At 46.4% G+C, this 26,433-nt stretch overlaps 1 protein-coding gene across 1 annotated transcript in view; it reads left to right on the top strand.

The window, feature by feature from the left end:
* Positions 1-26,433, top strand: part of PTGFRN (prostaglandin F2 receptor inhibitor) — a 69,749-nt gene that overhangs the window by 6,556 nt on the left and 36,760 nt on the right. Inside the window, exons 2-3 of the mRNA XM_072967930.1 lie at positions 22,282-22,650; positions 25,226-25,639. Of these exons, the coding sequence (XP_072824031.1) occupies positions 22,282-22,650; positions 25,226-25,639 (783 nt within the window). The remainder of the gene's footprint in view (positions 1-22,281; positions 22,651-25,225; positions 25,640-26,433) is intronic.

Below are 26,433 nucleotides of genomic sequence, written 5' to 3'. Positions count from 1 at the left end.
TGCCCTGGGAGCCATACAGCCAGTGCCATCTCCTGTGTGTGCTGTGAGTGGATGGAGATTGGCGGTCCTCTCTCTTACCTGGGAGCCACAGACCTTGATCCCCAGCCCAGCATTGGGATGGGCAGTTGGAAGATGGAAGTTGCTATGGCCACTAGCTCATCTGTTCACTCAGTGAATACTGAGAGTGCCTCCTGCTCCACGCCAGGCATTGTTCCCAGCGCTGGGGATTCCTCAGTGAACAGAGCTGACTCAGAGCTGCCCTCCGAGGGTGGGACAGGATGCGCTGCATGTGTGGCTGGTGGTGTCACTAGGAGGCAGCACCACCTGGATGACTGGGGGTTAAGAACCAGTTCTTGGGAATGCTTGCAGTTAGGGGACGGGAAATGGAAGGGGGAGTTCTGGAAGGAGTAGTCACAGGGATGCCAGGAGAACCAGGAGATCACTCTCCCAGACGCCAAGGAGAGATGAGTGTGAGCAGATTTGTTTTGCGGGAAAACCAGAAAAATAAAGATAAAGAGAAGCCCTGGACTTGGAGGCTGAAGAGGGCAGAGGGCAGAGGAGGAGGAGCGGGACAGGCAGGGAGCAGTGTGGTTGGGGCATGTGGTTTCTGCAGTGCTCCCAGCCTGTTCAGCTGTAAGGATGGCCACAGAGTCCCCAGCCACGTCAGCTAAGGTCATCTATATGTTCCCTTTCATTCTCTGTGTGAATTGGAAGTTTCCCCCGTGTTCCTCCGGGTGTCTTCTTCCATGCTGATTGGTGGAATTAACCTTCTCTCCAATCGCTGCTTTGAGGCCTTCAGCTGTTAGTTGGAATGTCCAGCATGGCATGGGGACTTCCTGGCAGTTTTGTAACTCGTCTTTCTCCCATCTTCATCAGCTAAGATTTCAATAGTTTGTATTACAAATAAACCATGACATGACTATTTCTGCTCTTCAGAATCACTTAGGGAGAGAAAAAAATAGGGCTCAGGCTTTGGAATCAGTCCCCCATCTGGATCTGGATCTTCCCTCCAGCAGTGAGAGACTGGGCAGGTTTCTTAACCTCCCTGAACCTCATATTCAACACACGTAAAAAGGGACTAGTACCTTTCTCGCAGGTTTGTCTGACGATTAAAAATAGTATGTCTAGAAAAATGCACATGTTAAACTTAACATATGTAAATCCCAGAACTTTGCTACTCAGAGCAGGCTCTGGGGACCAGCAGCACTGGCAGGCAGCACCTGGGAGATCTCAGGCCCAGTCCAGTCTGCTGAAACAGAGTCTGCAGTTTAGCCACACCCCCAGGGGATTCAAACGCTAAATTTTGAGAAGGCATTGTCTGGAAGAGTACTTGATATGTGGGTGTTTTGGTGGCCTGGGCTTCCTTGACGACCTCCGAGGCAAAGGCCGTGGTCAGAGAGTCAGAGCTCGAGTGGCACGGGATGGCGTGGGCTCCGTGGGAGTGCAGCAGGCGTCCAGTTAGCCACGAAGGGTGCTGCTAGCTTAGGTCTGTAGAGGGGGCTGTCAGCCTGGTTTCATGACCTTACCCCACCATGTTCAGCAGCCGGGGAGCGAGGCAGGGACTGGGTGATCTCTCCACAAGATGAGGGTTGGGGGGTGAGGGATGCAGGAATCTGCAGAAAGCTCGGACAGCATCCCAGACACAGTCGGCCAAGGAGTCCAGTGGGACAGGCAGCTGAGTGAGGCCAGAGGGCCTGGGGAATCGTGGAAGGTTTGAGGGACTAGAGGACAGGTTGAGGGTGAAAAAGCAGATTCAGAGTCTCAAGGGAGTGGGTGGGCCCGGAAGGTAGGAGGTGAGGCTCAAAAGAAGTAACTTCTGAGTAATCCGAGGGATAGTAGTCTGGGTGGGTGGCAGCCAAAATTTTCACCCCTCACGTCATTTTGGCTAATTTACCTCTAGCATCTGACTGAGTCAGGCCTTGAATGGCTTTGGAGACAAAGGTGTGACTTTTTAGAAGTATTAGTCCCAGGTGTTGTAGGGGAAAAGTTGTAACCTGTGACTAAAGTGAATGGAGGGTTGGGAGCAAGTGTGCTGGGGAGGAACCAATATGACGATTATTTCCTCCCTAAGAAATGTCTTCCTACCTTTTACATAGCACTTATTTTGCACCAGGCACTGTATTTTCCATATATTAACTCATTTAGTAGGTCTCATAACCCCATGAGGTAGGTACCACTATGACCTCCATTTGATAGATGAGAAAACTGAGTCACAGAGAGGTGAAGGTCACGCAGTAAGTGGCTGGGCTGCTGGGATTCAAGTCCAGCTGGCCTGGCTCCAGACGCAGGCCTCATAACCACAATACACTGTTCTGCCTCTCTGTCTTAGGCCAGATATTCAGGGTCAAAGACATGTTTGAAAACACAGAAAGGAAATGATACAGTTAGCTTTAGCTAACGTGATAACATCTGTGTCCTCGTCTTTTGAAACAGGAGGCTGGGATTCTGGCCCTTGATCTTCTGCTGCTAGTTTTGTGACCTTGAACAAGTTGCTGAATGGCTCTTCACCTCTGTAAAGTAAGGGACTGGGCTAGCTGATCCCAAAGTCCCCTTCCATCTCTGGAATTCTTTGAGTCCATGCTGACCCCTGCTGCCGGCCATATGGGCCACCCGGTCCAGCCCTGGCTCCTCGCCCCGTCTTCCCCAGCACTCCTGTCTGCAGCCTGTGCCTTTCATCCCTCACCTGCCTGGCAGCTCTCCGCACCGGGCATCGGTGCCTCAGGGCTCTGGGATTGTTAGCATTGCAGCAGCAGTTACTCCTCCTCCGAGCCCGTCCGTGCAGTGACACTGGCATCTTTCCTCCCGGTGCTCTAGGTTACCAGGATGTCGCCACTACTGGACTAACTGCGTTTTCACATGGACCTCTGAGAAAAGTGAGAGAAACAGTAAAACCAATTAAGTGTTTCTAGATGACAGACTGTTCTTATCACTGATTTTTTTTTCTTTTTTGCAAGTTCTGTGGAAGGTGTTAGCCACAAGTAAGTTGCTGTTGAGTGAGCAAGGCTTGGCCCTCAGCGCTGTGACTTGTGTTTTCTTCCTCACTGAGCGCTCACGTTGAGCTGGTAGACAGTTATGCACCACAGGCCCTCTTTTTCCGGACACCGGCAGACCACAGCGAGAAGAGACGCAGACACTGTGAGCTGGGTCCAAACGTTGGCAGTGCTTTGGATTTTCCACCTTCCTACAGAGCAGGAAAGTTCAAATTCCAGCATCTCCAATCAGTGGCCTTAATTGGCTAAGCAATGTGTTCTAGTGTTTTGGGGATTTCCTTCTTTTTCATTCTCTTAGCCTGGAAGGGAAAGGCACAAATGACGTTGGATACGATAGCAAATGAAAGGATACATCCTGGAAAACCTCCCTGCTGTTGGTGGGAACCTGTGCTATGACCACAGTCCTCACTGCACCCCGCCCTCCTGGCTACTCTCAGGGGCACCTATGGATGCTGCTACTGACCCAGTGAGGTTCTTTTACTCATCATGGATGCAGATCTTTTTGAGGCTTATCCAGAACCTGGGAATGAATCCTGCACTGTGTCTGAAGTGGCCTGCTGCCTTCTGCTATTCCAGAGATGAAGGGGTGGATGGTCCTTTTTGAAGGTACTGCCCCTTTAAGACGTCCTAAAAACAGAACGTTAGCTGATTTGGTGTTTGTCCAGTACACTGCGACTTTGCTTATGCTGCAGCGAGGAGTTAAAAAAAACAAAACCAAACCACTTTTGGCACAGCTATTCATTTTTCCATTTTCCGAAGGCTGGCACATCCAAATGTTTTCTTATTTATTAGAAGGCATCACAGTCCATCATCTTTGATTGAGAAATCCATACAGTAAGCTAAAACTGCAGTGCCTAGCCCAGAGCCTGGCACGTGATGGGCACTTAGTCATGTTGGTCGAAGGGAGCACAGTAGTGAGTGAATAATTTGTGCTCAACTATTCATACACAACATTCCTATTTTTTTCCTTATAGTCTTATTTTTTGGTGCTTCAGCAGCATTTAGGGACTACTAACCATGTTTCCGACATTGTGAAAGATTACAATATACACACTACTATATATAAAACGGATAAACAACAAGGTCCTACCATACAGCACAGGGAACTGTATTCAATATCTTGTAATAGCTTATAATGGAAAAGAATATGAAAAGGAATATATATGTATATGTATAATTGAATCACCATGCTGTGCATCTAAAACCAACAACACTGTAAATCAACTATACCTCAATGAAAAAAAAAAGAATTACAAGGAATTAGGAAATGGAGTCCAAAGCGGAAACTGAACCAGTTATAACTGAACAGCAGGATGGATCGTCGTTTTTAAACATCTGAGTGGATGGATTAGATTATTAGATTATGAGATTGTGCATATGGGGCTGCAGAATTTTAGGGCTAAAACTGAGACCAGGAGCTGCTTTAGAGTAAGGCTCCATGGAACAGGTCAATCTGCAAAATGGTTCGAGCCCAGAGCAGGAAAAGCATTTCGGGTCTGAAAATGACTGGCACAGCTTCTCAGAGGTGGGAGTAAAATTGGTGTGTGCAGGATGGTGTCCCATTTGGGGATTAGCTGACTTGAACTGGAACAGTAAGAGAGACCTCAGGGGGTGTGGATATTAAACTCTGGGGAAGGGAGGTGGGCAGAGGGGCAGAACAGGAACAGAGTCACCCTGAAAAGTGTCAGTGGCATCGGTGGTAACAGCCCACATGCACAAGGCTGGTGAGGTCTGCCGGGGCTCACAGGAAGCTAGCCTGCTAAATTAAGGTGGTAAGTCAGGCCATAATCATATTTTTGGTCATTTCTCACAAGGAAAATGGCTCACCAAACAATTACTGACGAGCCCCTTAGGTAGTTTATCAGAGCATTTCTCCAAAGGACTCTTGGCTGATAAGAGACACAAAAAAGATTCAGAGGAAGGATGGGGAATTTTAGATGGTTTTCTATGGAAACAAGGTTTATGCGGTCATGTGGTTTATTCATCAGAGTCCCACTTTAATAACAGTTTATCCCGAAAACAAGTTTTTTCCGACCATTAATGTGAGTCCCAGAAAGCTTAATGTTGAACCTGGCTTGTAGGTCCCTGGGGATGGTACCACTGTCACCGTACCTCTGGAGTGTCACAGAGGCAGCGAGGAGCCCCAGGCCCAAGGGGAGTTATCCCACAGCAGGCTGTGTTTGGTCCTGAGAAAACAGTGGTAAGGCAGGCTCTGTGTTCTCTCCAGCGTGTTCATTGATGGTATTTGGGCCTCAGGACAAAGAAGCACATAATCATGTTTTAATGACTCCGCTTGAAGTTCTCCCAAGCACCCCTCACTCTGTGGCCTTAGAAACGACTGTCGTCTACATGCACATTGCCCGTCTTACATTTGATTCTGAGACGGAGGTTCGTGGGTGGGGGTGGGGTAGGAGAAGATGGAGTCCACATGTGAAGAGGAGGGGATGGGAAAGTCCTCACCCTGCCTCGTAGGATTGTCTCCTTTTTCCTTGGCAGCTGGTGTAGAAGACAGACTACTCATGGGTTCTGACTATTGTCTCTCTGCTCCCTCCACCCTTTCCTCCCTTTCTGGGGGTTGGCAGAGCCTCTCCCATCCCCAGCTGGCATCTGCTCCCTTCCTGGGCTTCATCTTGGTTGCTCACAGCGTGGAGAAGCAGACTTCTCCGGTTCCAGTGCATGCTTCAAGCGCCTGGTGGCTGGGTTAGTCCAAACCACACACCGTCTGCTTGTCATCACTGTTCTCGTAAGCGGCCAGCTCTGGCCACGTCTGCAGGAAGACGCGGCGGGGCTGCTGCCTACAGCGTGTGCCTCACCTCCCTGTCTGCCCCGCTCGCAACTACTCTTATTATCTACCCTGTGCCAGGTGTGAGTCTAGAGCCCTGGGCATATAAGGACGTGGTCCCAGTCCCTTGACTCCTGTAGCTGCCAGTCTCAATGTGGAGGCACGACGTAGACACAGGAAGAGAGGTGGCATCCAAGGAGTGTCTAAGGATTGTTAGGGGAAAAAAATGCTGAAAGTTTAAAGAAAAGGGAATGCATTCTGGTCTGGTTTCAACAGAGGTGATCTTGCAGAAAAGGTGGGACCACTGACGTAATTCTCTACACCTGTTTGTATCGCTACCTGCAGCTCCCCTCTACCTGTATATGCATTTTTTAGGCTTTAGTGCCACGTCTGGATTGGGAACCTTTTGTAAGGATCCAAAGCAGCCAGGTCAGCTTCTCTAGCTCCAAAGAAGAGTAGTAATAAGCCTGATGTGGGTGTGGGAGATTGAGATTGTATCACTTCCTGGGGTGCTGAGAACTGGTCTCTTGACTGATGGTCCTGTGTGTTATGGTCACTCAATCATATGCCCTTCACTTTCTGTTATGAGCTTAGCGGAGAGCTTTTTTGAAAATTCATCAATGAGGGGCCATTTCTGATGTAAGTGAAGTTAAGTAACTCCTGTTAACCCGCCTAGATGACAGTCCAAAGATCAGTTCTGGCTCTAGGATTCCAGTTTGCAGAGGCTCATTGAGATGGGAGTGATCCCAGTCGTTACATCAGCAGGCATGCTGCCGGGCTAGGAACATGGTGATGAGCAGGGGGCCGTCTGCCCCATCACGGGGCTCATGTCCAGCAAGGGTGGCAGACCAGCAAAGGAGCCTGGGTGCTCATGGCGGCCATGCCGAGTGGACCCTCAGCAGGCACATTCCGAACTCTGCCTGGGGCTGCGGGCTGGGGCTGAGGGAGGATCAGGGAAAGTTTCCGCAAGATGGACTCTTGGGAACTCATTAAGTCCGGACCATCAGTAGGTTTTTGTCTGGCAGAGAAAGGGTGGGTTATTTGTTTCAGGCAGAGGGAAGAACATGGGTAGAGAAATAACACCTATTTATAAGACTCCTTTTTGGTGGAGTGGAGGGTTAAGTTAGTTTTAGGGGCTTCAAAGGGAAAGGCTGGAGACTGGAGGGCAAGTCCTAAGATTGTGAGGCACCTGGAATGTCACCTGAAGGAGTTTAAACTTGATGTTGTGAGTGAATGGCTGTTTTTCTCTGGTTCTGCCTTCCTAAGTTCCTCATGTCTTTTTTTACTTGATATTTTAGAAGATTCTTGTTGTTGGAGGACTCGTCTCCTCTCAAGCTTTTCTGTGAAGCTGCCACACTGCTCTGCCCTCCTTGACCCTGACACGGCTAGGTCTTGGCTCATCCCCTTACCTGACAGTTGGTTCTGCACGCAGCAGGTGTGCAGTGGACAACTGCTGCGTGAAGGAATGAAATATCAGACTGATGGAGTCCGAGTCTTTTCCTTAAAGGGCATGTGAACTCAGAGTCTTTTCTGTTCAAGTCAAACTACCAAACTACACTCCTACTGGGCATCAGCGGGGAAGCTGGCATGGACCTCCACCAAACCACCCATGGCATCTGGCAGCGGGTCTGTAAACATCGAGGGCAGGCTGAAGGCTGTGCTGGGGAGGAGGGATGGACAAGGCAAAGGAAGAGGAGAAAATGGGCGTGGGAAACAGTTAAACTGGGGGAGAGAGGACAAAGCTGCCCAAGGTAAGGAGGGAGAATTTTACCAACAGTTATCTCAGGTGCATTCATGCCCAGATGCAAGTTGAAACTCAGTGTGAATCTCCCGTTCTGTTTAAACTAGAGACTAAAAGGAGGACCAGGTGTTCACACAGAACTTGGCAGACTATGTTGGCCCGTTCAAACATGGGGAGGATGGAAAATGGCTGAGAAGTGAGGGGTGCTGGGCAGTGTTTGGGCCTCTAGCAGCTGTTAATTTTATAGAACACTCTAAAATAATCCTTGTGGATAGATCTTGTCTCAGCTTTTTCTGTCTCTGGTCCCTGGACAGAGAATTGTTTGAATCATTTCATGATGGTTGAGTTATTTTGGTTACCCATTGGTACAGAGTGCCTCGAAGTGGCTTTTGCGCCTTTCTGTTGTTCTTTGGTCACCTCACTTCTCGGAACCTCAGTTTCCTTATTTAATCCTCTCAAGGTTGAGTATTAAATCATGTGAACAGGATTTGCAAACCATAAAGCCATGCTATAAATGTAAGGTGGTTTTTGTCAATTACTGAGTCCTTGAGGGCAAAGCTTCCTTCTCAAGACTTGGCTTGTGTATCAGGGTTGCATCAGAGGAGCAGAGCCACTGCGAATACGAGGGAATGAGGCATGGAGGAGAGGGGTTAGTCTACACAATTTCGGGAGGAGCCGGGGAAATGAGGGTCTGAAAAGGGGTCAGGGAAAGCCACTAGGCAGCCTTCCTGAAGCACTGGTGAGGGTGGCAGAGGAATCGGGGAGCCAGGCAGAGTGGGACTGCAGTGGGGGTGGGGGTAGGGGAGGTGGGGGCTGGCATAAGAGTCTGTAAGGGAAATGGCCTCTTCAGAGCTACCGCCTTTGAGTTTGCAGCCGAGCATCCGGTGGTCTTAGAGCCACATTGGTCAGTAACGAAAGCATTTGGGAAGAAACCCAGAGCAGAAAGAAGAGTGGGGGCAAACTGGTACCCACCAGCACCGTGCATGTCTCTCCCTGCCTTTAACCGCGACGACCACCACAGTATAATGGCTGCTGCTTCCTTTCCACCTCCCAGGTCTCACAGGCACTTCTCTCTTGTCCAGCTCTGACCCGGAACTGCGCAGGGAGGAGGATTCTGGGGAGTGCAGTTCTAACTTAGCCATGTTGACACAGTGCAAACCCGCACAATTTCGTGATGTAGAAGTAAGGATTTGGCGTGACCCTGGCCGCCCAGGATCTCTCAAAGGCCACAGAACTGGAGGCGATGTCGTGGTCACGTGAGCTAGGCTTCACTGGTAAGGCGTTTGGTTAGTTAATGATCCAGTCTTTAAGAAGTGACTTGCAGTGGTTCCTCGGTGGCTGGTGGCCCCGCACCTCCTGTCTTCCGTGCCTTTCCCATCTGTAGCGCAGAGGGGACGGTTATCTCAGCAGCAGAAGCTGAGGAAAGTTGCACTGACTGAAGAGCCTGTCCATCCCAGGGCAGTGGGAAGTCGTCTTCTTCTCACCAAACTCCTGTTTCACCTGGGGAAGCATATGCTTACCCTTCCTCCTCACCCTGCATGAAGGCTAAAAGATTCGCAGATATGAATGACCACAGACCAGAGCCAGAAACTGTCGTGTAAATGCTAAGGGAGACCAAGATTTAGCTCTCCATACCACCCTTCTTCACCGCCATGGTCTGTCAGTCCCACCGCCCTGTCCTTGGGTTCCTGTAGCCAGCTCAGACCAGCAAGGACTCAGGGAGTGCCTTCTATGGCAATCTTGGCCCCTGGGAAAAAATAACACACTTGGTGAGATTCAATGGCCACACCTGGATCTTGTCATCACTCAGAATTCGTTCACCTTTTGGTTGTCACCTCTGCTGTTTCCCTCTGTGACCACCACTGCGTCCCCTGACTCCTTTCAGATGCCCTCCTACCTGTTGAACCTACTCTTCATCCTCACTGGTCCTGGAAGTTCCTTTTTTTCCAAGCCACGTTCACTTCCTGGGCTCTAATGCTGGTGGTCAGCATGTCAGCAGTGAGCTAGTTAACACCCTGAGGACCCTCTGCCACATTTTTTTTTTTTGCCAGTTCTCATAACTGTAGCTGAGTAATCCACACCAACCATAGTCCCTAAGTCTGAGCTTTGTCATTTTACTGGGGAAAAAAAATCTCAAAACCTACCCACCCGAGTTTCTCACCAGTTGTGGTGTCTTCACTGCACCACAGTGAACCTTGTGTTCATTTTGTGATGGTTTTCTATTATATTCCTTCTGATTCTTATTCTGCACCTTGTCCACAATCTCCAGGATCTAAACCCCTCTCCGCGACTTCACCGAGACATTGGGGACTAACTTAAGGTTCCTCAAGTTTTTTGCCTCAAACCTTGCTGTATTTTAACTATCCTTTTCTCCTGAATTCTGAAAAAAGTAAGGGCACTGTCTTTGGCTCTTTTTCCATTTGTATGTGTGTACTCTGTCCCTTTGTGACCCCACGCAGCTTGTGGCTTTGAATGCCATCCATGTGCTGGTGCCTCTTCAGTGACCGTCTCTGCTTGGACCTCCCCTGAGCCCTAGACACATACACATCCACGGCCTGCTCCGCCATGCTGCGCCCTGACTCGCATGTCAAATGGGCCCCTCAGAATGGCCAGAGAGAACTCTGGCTTTGCCTGGTGTGAACTCCTTCCCGCCAGTTACTTTTCCATCTCAGGAAATGGCTTCACCATGCACCCAGATGCTCGAGGCAGAGCCTGTGTTGCCCCAATTCCCATCTTCCTCACTCTCCACCTTCAAAATGGCAATGTGTCTTTTTAGTTATATACAGAATATATTCTGAGTCTGACTGCTCTTGAGAATCACCACCACAAGCTGAGAGGCCAAATGTCATCCTGTGCTTGGTCTACTGTGACAGCTTCCGTTCTGGTGTCCTTGCTTCCAAATGGGCCCCACTATCGCCCACCTTTCACGTAGCAACCAGGGTGGACTTTCTACAGATGCAGCAGCCTCCATCATCCCCTGATTTCTGTGCTTCCCATTTCAACCAGAGTTCCCTTGTTCATTATAATCCAGTCGCACTGATCTGTTTTCTATCCCTTGAACCCCCAGGCTTGCTCCATCTTAGTGCTTCTCTCTTTGCTGGTCTCTGCCTGGAGCAATCTTACCCCAGAGTTCTACCCCTGTCTCCCCCTCATTTTGGCCTGAACTCACAGGTGACCTTCTCAGAAGGGCCCTTCTGACCACACTGGCTAAAAGCAGCCGCCCCCAGCCCGCAGTCATGAATATATTGGTTTGTTTTATCTTGATGGCGTTGATCATTGTTCTAGGCTTGTTTCCCCTCTCTCTCCTTAAATGGAACACAAGCTTCTTGTGAGCAGGGACTCTTGGCCCCGCGTCCCAGTGTTGAGGAAGCGCTTAGAGGACTGACTGGCTGACTTTCTAGGATAAACTGCCCACTTGTGCCCGTCATTCCCTTTTGCCTGCTTTGGGGTCTCTGTCATGGCTATACCCTGTCTTCTTTGCATCTTGATTGTTCCTTTCTCCTGGCTGTTGCTCTCCAAGTCCCACACCACCACGTCACGGCAGATGCAGTTCTGTGGAGGTGACCAGTGTCACCTAGTCGTCAGTTCAGCAATCCTTTCTCAGCATCCATCGACCTTGACTTTTCTGCAAGTTTGGTATTGTTGTTCTTTTTTTTTTTTTAATTATTTCAAACTGAAACATATCATAGGGATCTATCGCTAGATACTGTGCAGGTTGCAGATAGTGTAGGAACCAGGGCCTGTCTCAGGAGCTCGCAGCCTCCTAGAGGCAAGTGGTTGGATATGTCCGTAAGTAAAACAGTAGGGATCACTCCCAAATCCTTCTTGGAGTCCTTGCATCCTTTGGCTGCTAGGATATAAGCCTTTTCTGGTTTTCTTCCCAACTGGCTACTATGCTACTATTTCTTTTTTCCTCTTCCTTTTTTTCTTTTCTCTTTTTCTTTCTTTCATTCTCTTTCTTTCTTTCTCTCTTTTTTCTTTTTCTCTTTCTTCTCTTCCTTCTTTCTCTCGCCCTCTCTCCCTTCCTCCTTCCTTCCTTCCCTCCTTTTTTTCCTCTTCTTTTTTTCTCTTTTTCTTCTACTTGTGTCTTACATGATAGGAGTTTGCTATGGTTTTGTCCCCTTCCCTCTTCTCTGTACTCTGCCGTGTGGGGACCTCATGGACATCTCCCACATCTTCACCAGACCTCCTCTTCCCTGACCTCTGTGCTCGTGACTCCACATTCATCTGGGGCTCAGATACCTTTGAGGGGTTTCCGCTTCCACCATTTGGTAGACCTTTCCACTTGTCTGGATCTCACTGACTGCTCTTCTCCACTGTGTTTCCTTAGCAGCTCTCAGCTTCCCTGGGACGTCCGTCACATCTCAGGTCTGTCTGTGGATCCTTCTCACAAGGCCCTCCCTGGAGCTGCTGCCTTTCTGTTCCTGCCCTCGCTGTTGGTTGCTCCTTGTACCCCTCCCCGTCACCATGTAGCGGGCTCCCGGTTGACCTCCCTTGTGTCCACTCCGGCATGCTCTTGACACACTGCTCCAGCTGCCCTACTCTTCACCACTGCCCACGTGTCCCCTCCTAGGTCTTTGCTTAGGCTCCTCCCTTTAACTCTGGTCACCTCCCTCTTCCTTGTCTCTGCACTGCCCCCCCAGCCATTTTTTTCAAAGGCCAAATTCAAATGTTGTCCCTGTATGAAGCTTTTCACTAATCTCTTTGGATGAACACACGCTCACTTTCTTTGGGACCCCATGGCACTTGTTATATACCTCTCTTTGGTTACATATGTCCTTCCTGAAGTTACAGTTTCACATGCACCTTATGAGTCAGCATACCGTAAGTCCCTTAAAAGAAGGTCCAAAGGCTGATTTACCTTCCTCTCTCACATTGCATCTAGCACAGGGGTTTCTTGCTCAACAGTTGTTTGCTAAATGAGTCATGTTGTATTTGCCTAGTTTATCTCCATGAGGTCTTAGATGAAACTTTTTTTTTCTTAATGATTATAAGGCCTTTTCTAATAGAAACTTACTTGCTTTTGGATGGGATTTTGAAGCACTGCCATATGTGACCTCATTCCACATTCTCTGCTGGCTGTAACTTGTTTAATGTGTACATTGCTGCATTTTCATCGCTTAGGGACTGTCGAGATGAAAGCCAGCACGACCCCTTCCTGCCAGAACTCTCAGTGGCCGACATGCAGACGAAGGTTTCTCATTTATTAAGTTAGAGGCTCCAGTAAAGGCTGTATGAGAGTTTACAGTACTTCTGAGTATTCACTTCTAGCTCACGTGTGGACTGGGAACTCCATTTGGAAATCCATAGGCCCCTGTCTCTTAAAGGCCTTATAAGGTCTCAGGAAAGGGCATTTTGGTGTCACTTTATAAGGCAAGCTGGAGGGAGGGCATAGTTCAGTGGGAGGGTGCGTGTGCGTGCTTAGCATGCATGAGGTCCTGAGTTCAATCCGCAGTACCTCCATTAAATAAACAAACAAACAAACAAGCAAGCAAACAAACAAACCTAATTACCTCTCCCCCAAAGACAAAGCTAGATAACTTTAATTAAAAAAGAAAAGAATATTAAAAAAAATAAATTAAAAAAAAAAAGAAAACAGCCAAGCTGAAATACCACAAGCTCTGTAGTTTCACTATTTCCATTCTACCTGTACTACTGGATTCAGTAATGTCCAATACTTATCTTACAAATGGCTCCGATTGGAAAGTCAGATTACTTGTTTCTAGGCAGCTCAGTGAGGTGATAAAATTTGAGCAATAATAGGAACAATTGCAAAAATCCTTTGCAGATAAGCTGTACTCTGCAGGTCTTGATGTAGAGTAATGTTGATGATAACCCAGGAAATAAAAATCTATTTCCCATGGATATCATGAGGGGGTGGAAGAGGGTAGATGAATACAGTTTAGTCTTCATTAGTGTGTCTCTCCTAATGATTCCTCACGGTTGCCAATAGTGCTTATTGAAATAAACATTGCAGGAATAATTGCACTGAAAAACTTGCCTGACTTTTCTTGCCTATCCCCATCCATTCTACATGATAGAAGAAACTTGAAGGCATTTAATTATTTTCCTGAGTACTTCAAAGGGAGGCAAATGGTAATCTGGAAGCAATTACCTCTTGCTGGTTAATTATCTGCACCGCTGAAAAGTCAGAGCAGTGGGCTTCCAAAAGTCCTTCCGATACGGTTTTGGAATAAAGTTCTCTTCACCTTTTTTTAATATGAAAGTATGAGATCTTAGAGCTAGTATCACTTAAAATAATGAAGGCAGTTTGTCAGAAAAAAATTTTGAAGAAACTAAGTTATTTTTAAGAACCCCATTTCTCTGTTTCTCTCCTCTGTCTACTTCATATTGAGAATACATATTTCTTCTCTTAGTAACTCATTTCTGCTACTTTGCTGCCCGTGTGGTTCACATTGCCCTTGGAGAATCTGAAATATTTTATAGGAAATTGCAAGCTGTTTCTTATTCCAACTCAGAGCAAAGACAAAATCAACAGAAGGTGGTAATAGCAATGATGCAGTTGAAGACAAAACCAACCCAGCCCATCTTTGTCTTGACAGTGCACTGCATGGGCTGGATAAACCTGGGTTGAGTCCCTCACTTCAGCAAGTTATTTGACTTCTCTGGGTCTCAGTTTCCTCAGTTCTTTGACAAGGGTGGTCCTATCTACCTTATGGTTCTGTTCTGTGGATTGATTCAGAGGAGTCATGAACTGTGCCCAGCTCAGTGCATGGCATTAAGAGAGACACACCGTGTTATGATTCCTCCTCTTTCTCTGTCCCAGTCTTGTCGAGAGATACTTGATGATGAATCAAAGTGAATACATTGTAACAGAAATACTTGGGGTGGGGGGATGATTTAGCTCAGTGGTAGCTTAGCATGCATGAGGTCCTGGGTTCAATCCCCAGTATCTCCACTGAAAATAAATAAGTAAACCTAATTACCTTCCCCCTCCAAAAAAAAAAAAAAAAAAAAAAACCACAAACAACAACAAAAAAGAGTAAAATAAATACTTGAGAAATGCTTATGATTTCAGCTGAAATTATGGATTCTTTGATTAATCAACTATTTCTTTATTATTATTCCCCCATCAATTTGTTTGTTATCCGTTCTTTCATTTTTGTGGTTATTCTGGAGATTAGAACATACATTGTTGACTTGTTAGTGTCTACTGATGATTCTTTTAGCAAATGCAAGACTTTTGAAAATATTTAAACTGTTTCACTCTTTCCCTCACTTTTTGTGCCACCATTCAGTAGATTTACCTACACAGTTACCCTTTCTTTTGCTCTTCCTGTATTTTCATGATTCTGTCTGAGGTCATTTTCTTCCTATTTGAAGAACTCTCTTTAGGATATCTTTCTGGTATTCCTTTAGCATTTATTTTTATTAATTCTCTTTCCCTTGTTGAGAGTTGATTGAAAGCATGTTTATTTTGTGTTCCTTGTTAATGATTTATTTTTATGTAGAATTCTACGTTGGTTTTTTTTTTTTTTAATTGAAGTTTAGTTGATTTACAATGTTGTGTTAAGTTTCTGGTGTACAGCATAGTGATTCAGTTGTGTGTATTTTTTTATTATGAGTTATTATAATAAATATTATAAGTTATTACAAGATACTGAATGCAGTTCCCTGTGCTATACATTGGGACCTTGTTGTGTATCTATTTTATATATAGTAGTTAGTATCTGCTAATCCCAAACTACTAATTTATCTCTCTGCCCCCACCTTTCCCCTTTGGTAACCATAAGTCATTTTCTATGTCTGTGAGTCTCTTTCTGTTTTGTAAATCAGTTCACTTATATCATGTTTTTTTAGGTTCCACATATAAGTGATATATGATATTTATCTTTCTCTGTCTTACTTTTTTTTTCCTTGATAATCTCTAGGTCCATCCATGTTGCTGCAAATGGCATTATCTCACTCTTTTTATAGCTGAGTAGTATTCCATTGTATATATAAAGCACAACTTCTTTATCCAGTCATCTGCCGATGGACATTTAGGTTGCTTCCATGTCTTGGCTATTGTAAATAGTGCTGCTGTGAACATTGGAGTGCATGTGTCAGTAATTATTTTCCTTCATCACTTTAAAGATTTCATTCATTATCTCATGAGCATTGTTTCTGTTGAACTGTCCGCGATCAGTTATATTGTTGCTCCCTTCTCTGACTTTCAGCAGTTTTACTGAGGCACCCATCTGTGGTTTTCTTTGTATTTATACTGCTTATGATACATGGTACTTCTTGAAACTGTGGCATAATGTCTTTTGTTGGTTTAACACCTTAGATATTACCTCTTCAGAAATTAATTCTGTCACATTCTTTCTCTGTCATCCTGGGACTCTGTTACACATAGTCTTAACCTCTTTACTATCTCTCATGTGTCTCTTAAGACTCTTTGCTGTATTTTCATCTATTTTATACCCTGGCTTCAGTTAGATATCTCATATTGACTTTTTTTTTTGCTGTATCTAATCTTATATCAAACCCATTTTTTGTGCTCTTAATTTCAGATTTTTTTTTTTAGTTCTAGAATTTTAATCTAATTATTTTATTAGATTTCAGTTAGGTGAAATCTTGTTGCCTCTTTCTTTGGTGAATTACTCATAGTTATTTTAAAGTCCATATGTGATAACGCCAATATCTGGATCCCAGTGAATCTGTTTCTATTGTTTTTTTTTTTTTTTGTCTTTTGTTTTCAGTCATTTGGTGCTGTCATATGGAATGTCTGGTAGGTTTTGACTGAATACTGAGACATTGTAGAGGCTCTGTATGATGTTACCTTCTTCACAGGAAGATTTCCTTATTTTTTTTTTCCACTAGCAGGCCAGTGGAGTAATAGAAACTCACCATAATCCAGTAAAGGACTGAGATGTTTTAAGACTAGATTTCAGTATTCATGAGAGCTGGTCGTTCTCCAGTTTTGCTCTTACTCCAAGGACAGCATCCTTTCCAAGGCTGTAACTCAAAGTCTGGGGTATTTACAATCATTTAACTTCCTTTGTGAACTCAGAATTCCAGTTTTTGTTTCCCTAGTACTGTGATATGGTCAAAAACTTCGCTTAACCTTTTAGCCTCTTAGTATTTATTTTCTGCTTAGCTTCTCAGCCACGTACCAATCTTCCCCGCGCCTCCCCCAATCCCACCCCCAAGCAGCTTTCATTTGCCTTGGGGGTAAAGCAGTGTGGCGTGTTCTCTGCTATTACCTTTTCCCCAAGAACCTTAGCTCCTTAGACTATGACCTTCTTAATGGCCCTGAATTTTAGTTGCTGTCTTCTCAGCCCAATGAGGTGTTGGCAGCTTTTTCTACTTACTTAACAACTTTTACTTTTACTTCATAACTTAAAATTGGCAAATGTCTCAAGAGAAAAAGCAGTGGACATGGGGAGTTCTGTAATCTTGGCCCCTTAATCATGGATACCTGGATTGATCCCCAGTGCATTCAATTATCTGTTTTATTTTATCCATCTTTAATGGTTATTCTGGGGGTGTGGAGGTGAGGGAGCTGAGTGGGAGGGAGCTGATCAGATACAAACTACTCCATCATAGCAGAAAGTGAAAATCTCCTGAAGGTAGATGTCTCCATTATCAGTTTTTTTTTTTTAAATTTATACCCTTCTTACTGCGCCTCACCCCCAAAACATTTCTGAGGCAATTTACAATGAAATATATGTGTATACATGCAATATAAACCTTAAAGTAAGAGTAAAAAAAAAAAATCAAAGGTACCAGGACAGCAGAGAAGGCAGAGGAAAGTGTAGAGACAAAGGAAAGAGGAAATTATTAGAAATTTAAATTGTGGATTGTTTCCATAGGTCAGCATCATATTTAGTCCTAGACTTCCTTGAAGCTAAGATACAAAAGGGTACCTGAATTTTATATATATATACATGTATATATATATATACACACACACACATACATACATATGTTGGGGCAAACAGGATTTGGAAGTTGGAATAGAGAAAAGAGAGACGATGAAGTTAGCATTAACAGTTGTATTCAAGGGCTTTTTTTTTGTTTATTTGTTTGTTCTGTTTTATTGGTAGGTTTAGGCAGAATTTTTCAAAACAAGAATTAGGAAGCAATGGAGGGTTCTGAGACTTATCCAAACAGGTCTGATCTAACTGGGGCATGGTGGTGTGGTGCTGGGCCACTTGGTAATTGGGATTGCTAGTGGTTTAGCATCAAAGCCTTAATACATTGCACAAACGTGTAGTTTAAGTGCCCTCATTTTGTGTTGAGTATCATAGACACTTGGGCTGTGGTTACTAGCCTGAGTGGAGAGAGATGCTATATAGTTCTTGTTTTCTGGGGAAAGAATGCACTATGGTCCATCAACAGGTATTTATTTTCTGGTAGTAAATTTTAGGAGAATTTTATCATATGGATTCTTGTGTCATTGAACAACACAATAGTGTCCCCAGTAGTACTTTTAAGGCTAATAAAGAAATGCTTTTCATATGAAGGTTTCTTATTTTGGCCCCTGAAAATAAATGAAACCACAATTCTAAGTTGTTTCTTAGTAAAGACATTGTTGTAGAAGGTTAACCTGACACAGTTCAGGTGCCGAAGTGTTTGGGACTCTTCGTTTGAAATACTGGTAGAATTTGGAAAACCAGAGGAAAATTTTGTTCTTTTCCCCTTAGTTACAACTGTTAGAAGAGGTTTGAACAAAAGTTGGCAGTGTGTGGCTTTGCAGATATTCTTTTTGATTTGGAAAGAGCCACATGCTCTATGTTTTACAAGTTATATTTACTTCTCAATATTATTAGCTGTTATTTAACAATATTAAAGGAAATCTGTACTAAATACCAGATTGCTGGTAGCAAGTTGAAGTTCTGTTAACCAAAATTCAAAATCTTGCTTTGCATAGATGAGGGGACATGCCAGATCTGCATGTATGACACTGCTCGGGTTTTATATCTTTTTCGATCAGAATTTGATCTTTCAAGCATCTGTACATATCTGCTTGACTTTTCTCAGCGGCACTATAACACAGTCAGCATGGAAGGTACTTCTGCAGGTTGAGCTGGAACGCGGAGGCAGGAGTGACTCCAGGGGACACGTGGAAGGCTTCACAGAGGAGGTGGAGCTGGGGCTGCTTCTTGCAAGACGCTGAGGAGACTGCTGGGAAGGCATTCCCGAGGAAGGAGGACAGAAGCAGAGGCATTGGGCCCAAGAGAGCATGGCATTTCTAGAAAATGGAGGGTCATTTGTTTTGTTGTGCTGCCGAAGTCAAATTTGGCTGCTCGCCACTCCAAAGCTAATAATTTGAGAGGCAAGTGTCAATGGAAAGAAAAGATCGCGTTCAGAAAAGCCAGCAATCTGGGAAGAAAGTAGACTCATGTCTAGAGATCAGCTCTGAAGTTCTGCTCAATCGTGATAATTTTTAAAGGGAAAAAGGGGGAGACAATCTCAGTTAGTCATCAGGGTAGGAGGTCAAATTCTTCATCGTTTCTCCATTGCGTGCAGACCTGCTGACTTCTCATCTTCCTTTGGATGCTGTCTTGCCCTCGTGGCCCGCCTGCAGATTGGCTAAGGGGGAAGCTAAGGGTAGAGAGGCAGTCATTCTTTAACTACGTAATTCTTTATTCTTACTCCTTCTAATCCAGGAAGGGAATCAACAGGTTAGGCAGGGCATTGTGTACATTCAGAAAAGCAAAAATCAGGAGTTACGTTAAGTGTTGCCTAGTGATCCTATCTCTATGATTAAGATGTGAGGAAGACAGAGAAAAGCAAACAGAGGAGGCAAGAGAGCTGCTTACATTTGGAGTGAAAGTGTTAACAGCTGGGAGCCTAGTAGCTGACGAAGCTGGAACGGTAGCCATGGACCAGACCATGAAGGATCTTGTATGTCTTTTATTCATTCACTCATTTAGCAAATATTTATGGAACAACTGCTGTGTAGCAGACCCAGTTCTAGGCACTGGCATTCAGCAGCGAGTAACACAGCTGAAAATCACTGTTCCTAGAACCCTTACATTCTAGTGGGAGGAGTGGGAGGAGACAGATAATAAATAATAGTAAAAATATATAAATATGCATAAAGAATATTAGTGATAAATGAGAAGAAGAAAATTAGGCAGGAGCACGAATGAGAGTGGAGGCGTGCAGTTTTAAGGTGATCGGGAAAGGCCTGACTGAGAAGGTGACATGGACATAAAGATGTGAGGCTGGTGATGGAGCCAGCAGGGTGAACGTCCCTGAGGGCTCCAGAACGAGGAAGTGTGCAGAAGCCCCAAGGTTGGAGCAGGGCTGGTTTGCTCCAGAGTCTTAGGAAGAAAGCATGGCTGGGAGGAGCATGGGGTTGGAGAAGCATAGGGGACCGATCCTGGGAGGTGCTGATGAGGATTTGGCTTTTACCTGAGTGACAGGGGGAGTGATTGGAAAGCTGTGAGCAGAGTAATGATGTAACACAACTTAAGTTTTTAAAAGATGGCTTGGCTGTGTTGATTTATGCATTAGGAAATTCCTCTGTAAACCTCCCCAAGGAAGCAAAGTGAATGACTGTGATCGGGTGGATTCTAGAGGCAGCCTGCAAAGCAGATATGCACAGTCCATTTCTGCATGCAGGGCACTGTCGTGAGTGCTCTCAGTTAATCCTTACACAACCCTAAGGGTTTGTGTCTCCATTTCATAGATGAGGAAACTGGGCACAAGGAGGTTAAGCATTAAGCTCTACTCCCTCTTAAGGGTCTCTGCCATGATGCTTCCTTCTGAAGGGTCTCCCTGGGGGCGTCAGAATTATCTGGTCATCTCTGAAATGAAATGTGAAAAAGATGGCCTACTTCCTTTGTGAACTGTGGTGATGATGACCTCACTGCCGGACAGGCATGTGTTATTCCAACGCCCTGAGTTGTCAGTGACAGAAATTAGCTTAAGGAACATAAGTGACTGTGAGTGGAATTGCTGGGAATTGAAATGTCCAGGGGAAGAAGTGTGTGTCTGTGGGTTTGTGGGTTTGTGTGTGTGTGTGTGTGTGTGTGTGTGTGTCTAGTGCATGTGGAATGACTTAGAAGGTCTGGCCAGATCTAGTGGCTCAGATGATGCCATCTGGTCACAAGGGCACATTCTCTCCACCTCTCTGGTCCAGGTGTTGGCCTGGGTCACTTCTGCTATAGCTGGCTTCCTCACCTAGCCAGGAGGGCTGCCCACATGTAGCTTCAAAGCAAACCATCACTACTGTACACTGACTCCAAAGGCAGTGAAAGTGTTTTCCTGAGCAGCTTCAGCCAGAATGAGCCAGGAGGACTCCGTTAGCCTAGTTTTAGCCCCAGTGTCCATCCCTGGGACGGGGGGTGCAGGGCACTCCTTGGCTTGTAGACGTTATCACCCAAATTTCTGCCTTTATCTTCACATGACACTCTCCTTGTGTGCATGTCTATGTCCAGATTTCCCCCCATTTAAGGATACCAGTCATTGGAGTAGGTGCCCACCCTTTGACCTCGTCATGATTTAGCTCTTTACATCCACAGCAGCCCTACTGCCTAATAAGTTCTCATTCTAAGGCACTGGGGGCTAGGACTTAAACATATGAATGGTTTGGAGGGGGAGAGTGGTAGGGAGACACAATTCAACTCATCACAAATGACAAAAACACAAAGTTGGAAATAAATAATAGAAATTCCATTTTATTGAGGTCTTACTACATGACAGATTTTCAGCTGGGAATTTTATTTCATTAACTCAGTGAATTCTTCTTGCCCCATTTTATAGTTGAGGAAGCCAAAGCTAAGAGAGGCCTTTCCAATTTAAACTAAGGTCTCCTTGATTTCAGAGCCCAGACTTTCTGCTATATATCTCAATGCTGTACCTATTCATAGAACCTCAGGCAAGAGCCAGGCAGGTGTCTGAATTAAAATGCTAACACAGGTAGTAAATGCACTATAAAATCATGCTGAAGCTCATTGCAAAGAAGCCACCTCAAAGGACACACAGATGGCAGGCCCTCGCAGAGGCCTGTGTTCTCCGGGCAGGGAATGCCAGTGAACTCTTGGATTGTCCCCTAGGCTCATCCCCCATAAGCGTAAACCGCTGCATTCCTAGGAACGCCCAGCAACCCACCAGACGAGGCCCTCTCTCCCTTTGTGCGTCCCTATCCTCATTCTGAATTTAGATCAGGGTGAGTAGTAGAGAGAAGGAAATGAGCCAGAAAATAGAAAATTAATACTTGGTAGAGTCATCATATTTTAAAATTAATTTATAGGCAATGTCAGATAACCAGAGTTAAATCATTTTATCAGCAGGCTGCTCTAGGATTTAAAAATTGGCATCCGTCATTGTAAATCAGGTCTCAGGAGCCCCAGGGATTGGTCTCTAGGGATGAGGGTTGATACAGGGTGGGCAGAAATGTAAATACTTGATTAGCTGTGTCCTTTTCTTTCACACAAAACCTAAAATATTTCTACATCCCAGTTGAGTGATCGCAGTAGGTTAAATAGTAACAGGAGGGAGAAAGCTATTCAAGTTTATGGTTAGCCTACTTTCAGTACTTCTCTTCCTCCCTGTCGGTCCTAGGAGACTGTTGCATGAGAGGTACTCACTGCCAGAGCTATTGCTGGCTTGGGGTCTTAGTGGTGGCTAAGTCCATGTCACCTAGCCCGTCCTCTGCCTTTCATCGCCAGTTGATGTCATATTTTCCCAGGCGGGCAGGTCAATTTCCGCCACGTACCTGGGAGCAGGAGTGCCCACAGTTTTGCCGCATTTGTACTGGAAAGACTTTCCACAATTCAAGACCGACCTTTCGCCTCTTGTCTTTGCAGCTCTTTGTCGAGGGCGCGTGGTGAGAGTCCCCGCAGGGAGCCTGGTGCGGGTGGTGGGCACCGAGCTGGTCATCCCCTGCAACGTCAGCGACTACGACGGCCCCAGCGAGCAAAACTTCGACTGGAGCTTCTCGGCCTTGGGGAGCAGCTTCGTGGAGCTCGCCAGCACCTGGGAGGTGGGCTTCCCCGCCCAGCAGTACCGTGAGCGCCTGCAGAGGGGCGACATCCTGCTGCGGCGGACAGCCAACGACGCCGTGGAGCTGCACATAAAGAACGTCCAGCCCTCCGACCAAGGCCACTACAAGTGTTCCACTCCCAGCACGGACGCCACCGTCCAGGGCAACTATGAGGATACAGTGCAGGTTAAAGGTACATCCTCACGGGGGTTGCTGTGCCCCGGGACCAGACTTTCCTCTGTCACTTGGCTGTGGGTGACCATGTCAGGAAACTTACCTCCTCTGTCCAATGGAGAAATAGTATCTTACCAGATTAAAGGCAGAGGATGGGCCAGGTGGCCTCTGAGGACCCTTTCTCTTCACTCCATTATTATTCTGAACCACCCTGTGGCTGGTGACTTGGAGGCAGCCTGGTGTGTGGTGGAGAGTTCAGCTCTGAGCCAGGTTACCTGCACTCAGTCCCATTGCTCTGTCAGCTCTGTGGCCGAGGGTATGTCACCTGCCTCACCTTCCTTCTCTGGGAAACGGTGCCTCCCGTAAAGGTCACAAGGACATGGCAAGTCAGCACCTGTGAAGCCTCAGGGCAGTGCCACAGTGAGGACTTTATAAGGTTAGGGACAAGAAGGTGTTGGTCATGATGACACTGCACAGTTTTATGGGAATAACAGATGCTTCAAAGCTCATGTCTGTCTTTGTGCCCTTCATGATTTAAGTACCTGCTTGTTCTAGAAGTTGTATGGGTCATAGATAAAGACAGATACGGTCACCGCAAGCTCATTGGCCTGGCTGTGCAAGTAATCACATCTTATATGGCTGGAATGTTTCAGGTTGATTGGTTGGTTGGTTTTTTTTTTGCATTTTTCAAATCCTGTCTGATTTACTCACACATTCAATTCTCTGAAGCCAAAGGAGACAGGACAGGATATTTCCCTAATTTACACATGAGGAAATGGAAAAGCATAGGTTAATGACTTGCCTAAAATCACACAGCTAATTAGTAAATGAGCAAGAACAAACAATCTTAATTTGGGGCTAGCAGAATAGAAACATTATTACTTAATTATACATTTATTTGTATCCTGCCTTGTTCCAAAAAGAATTAAGTCAGAGTAGTAGTGCATTTAATGATTGAGAAAGAAAAAGATGTATATGATGATATAAAAAGGGGTGTTGATTCAGGCACGCATTCCCTCTGTAATGATTTGTAGACCCCTACCGTGTCTCGGAAACTATTCCCTCATTAGATTTAACGAGGGGATAAAACACCATGTCCATTATGCAGGTATTAAAACGTCAAACCTACCTCTTCTGTTCTCTCTTCTCATTCCTATAGAAAATCCAAATATGTTTTTTAGAAAAAGTCCCAGAAGACATTCTTGCATGGGAGTTAAATAACCTATTGTGTCTGTAGTCATCACACACATGCTGCACCTCCGTTAGGTCAGTTGCACCCTTGTCTCCCTGTGTCTCCCTCCTCTCATCTTGAGGAGTTGCAGGCAGAAGGAGGAAACCTCCCCCCACCCCCCAAGTATCTTTCTAGAAAGTTTCTTCTCCAGTCTTTGGAAGGCAGGAGCAAGGAGAGGCTTTCCTTCGGTTAGGGAAACAAACGGATGGCCACAAAAGAGACTGGCCCAGGTGGAGTCTCTGGTGGCCGTCATGCATGGTCTGGGGTCTCTCCGGCCTTCAGCTTATCCATGCCCTGGCAGATAACTGGGTCTTGGGAACCGAGTCACATTAGCTGGACTCACAAACTGATGTATATACTCAAAGGTCATCATATTCATTTGCAGGTGAGATGGGTCATTGGGATGTGTCCTTCTAAAGATGTAGCAGTTTTTTCTAGAATAATCCCTTCTCAAGGGCACTGGATTCACTTCCGAGCATGGAATGGCAGGAATAACCAAGGAGGTGATGACCGGTGGTGTTGGGGGATTCTCCCATCCAGACCACAGGCGAGCCTGGGAGACTGTCCCTGCCCTTGGTAGAGCCTTCCTCACTGGTTACATCATGTATGGCTTCCCTTCCTCAGTAGCACTCGCCAACGCTTCTCTGATCTCTGGGCCCCTTTTTCTAGGCTCTAGAGGAGCCCAGCCTTTTCCCTGTGGGCTCTAATGGAGTAAATAGCCGAGGCTTCGGCTCTCCTTGTCGGGTTCCTAACCTGCAGAGACCCTCTGCTCACCCTAGTCATTCTCGGGCATTCCCCAGTCCTCAAGGCACACAGCCAGCTCTCCTGTGCTTTTGTGGCCTGCAGATCGTGCTGCTTTAACTCCTCGAAGATTCCCCAGGCTCCCTACTCCAGCCTGTGACCTAGGAAAGGAGTGTTTGACAGTCATGGCCCGTTATTTGATGGTGATTGCTGAGTGCCAAGCACTGTCCCAGGCACCTTCCCTTGTAACTGGTAGACCTGTCAGTCGGCTCCCTGAGGTAGGTCCAGTTGCCATCCCTTTTTAGAGAAGAGGAAGCTGAAGCACAGAGGAGTAAAGTGACGTGCCTGAGGGCAGCAGAGGTGTGTCGCCCAAGGCAGAGTTCCCCAAAGGGACTTTATACCACCCAGTTCTAGCAGGGGGTCTTCTTAATAAGTGCCTCTTTTTAAAATTTCAAGTCAGAAAGTCAGTTGAGGTCATAGGTGAAGCAAAACGGCCCATCTGGGCATTAGAACAGGAGAGGGGAGGAGGAAATTGTCCTGGAGGCCCGGGTGGAGGGGGGCGGGGCAGGCACGTGCCCAGTGGCGGGCGGCGGTGTGCTGATGGCTCCGCTTCTCCCTGCAGTGCTGCCGGATGCCCTGCGCGTGGCCGCCAGCCCGCAGCCCTCCCCGGGCCCCAGCCTGCGCGAGGGCGAGCCCTTCGAGCTGCGCTGCTCGGCCTCCACCACGTCGCCGCTGCACACGCACCTGGCGCTGCTGTGGGAGGTGCGGCGCGGCCCCGCCCGGCGGAGCATCCTCTCCCTGACCCACGAGGGCAGGTTCCGGCCCGGCCCCGGCTACGAGCAGCGCTACCGCGGCGGGGACGTGCGCCTGGACACCGAGGGCAGCGACGGCTACCGCCTCTCCGTGTCCCGGGCCCTGTCCTCCGACCAGGGCTCCTACCGGTGCATCGTCAGCGAGTGGATCGGAGAGCAGGGTAACTGGCAAGAAATTCAAGAAAAAGCTGTGGATGTGGCCACTGTGGTGATCCAGCCGACAGGTGAGGTTTTGGAAATTGGATCTTTTGGACTGCATCTTATTTTCTGACCGATGCGGTGTAGAGAAGTAGGCGGGTGCCTCATCCTTTTCTGACAAGATTTCTGCTCCTCCTGGGAGGCCTTGCGTTGACTGATGAGGGAGTAGGGTGGTGTGGAGGGTCTAGGAAGGATGCATCAGTTTTGTGCCAAATAGTAGTTTTGCTTTGCAGCTGCTTTTCATCTGGATTCACACCCATAGGAAGCTGCTGATACATAAGATACTAAGAAAGTTTTGTGACTGAAAGATTCAGTCCCTTTAAGTGCCAGGATGAGGTCCAGCCTGGTGTTCAAAGGGGCTTTGGGGTGCCCCCACCTGCTCCCTTGGCTTCATCTTGTTTGGTGTTTCCTGAGGTTGTGGATTGCCTTTCCCTGCAGCACTTGGGGATGTGTCTGGCTCACCCCAAAACCTCTTGTCTGACTTGGGTCCTCTAGGGTTGCCTTCCAGGTCCCCTCAGATGTCACATCCCCTTGTACAGGAGGGATTCTCTAGGGCTGGGCCTCTTCTTACTTCCTATATGACCCATACCCCAGAAGCATCCAGCCCTGGGGTCTATGCAAGAAATTGTCGTCATCAGCGAACCAGCCTTTTCAAAAGTAACAAACAAACAAAAACCTCCTTATTCCTACTGGAGAAAGAACTAAGAAAATACCAAATACATTTTAGAAAAGTCATAAATATAAAAGAAAAACAGGCCATTGTTGACTCCATGTCCAGTTAGCGTCAGTGGGAACCTACTGTGTGCTGGGCTCTGGGGTC

Source organism: Vicugna pacos, chromosome 9 (genome assembly GCF_048564905.1).
Source record: "Vicugna pacos chromosome 9, VicPac4, whole genome shotgun sequence".
NCBI lineage: Eukaryota > Metazoa > Chordata > Mammalia > Artiodactyla > Camelidae > Vicugna > Vicugna pacos.
This window is presented reverse-complemented; position numbering and strand designations above follow the sequence as displayed.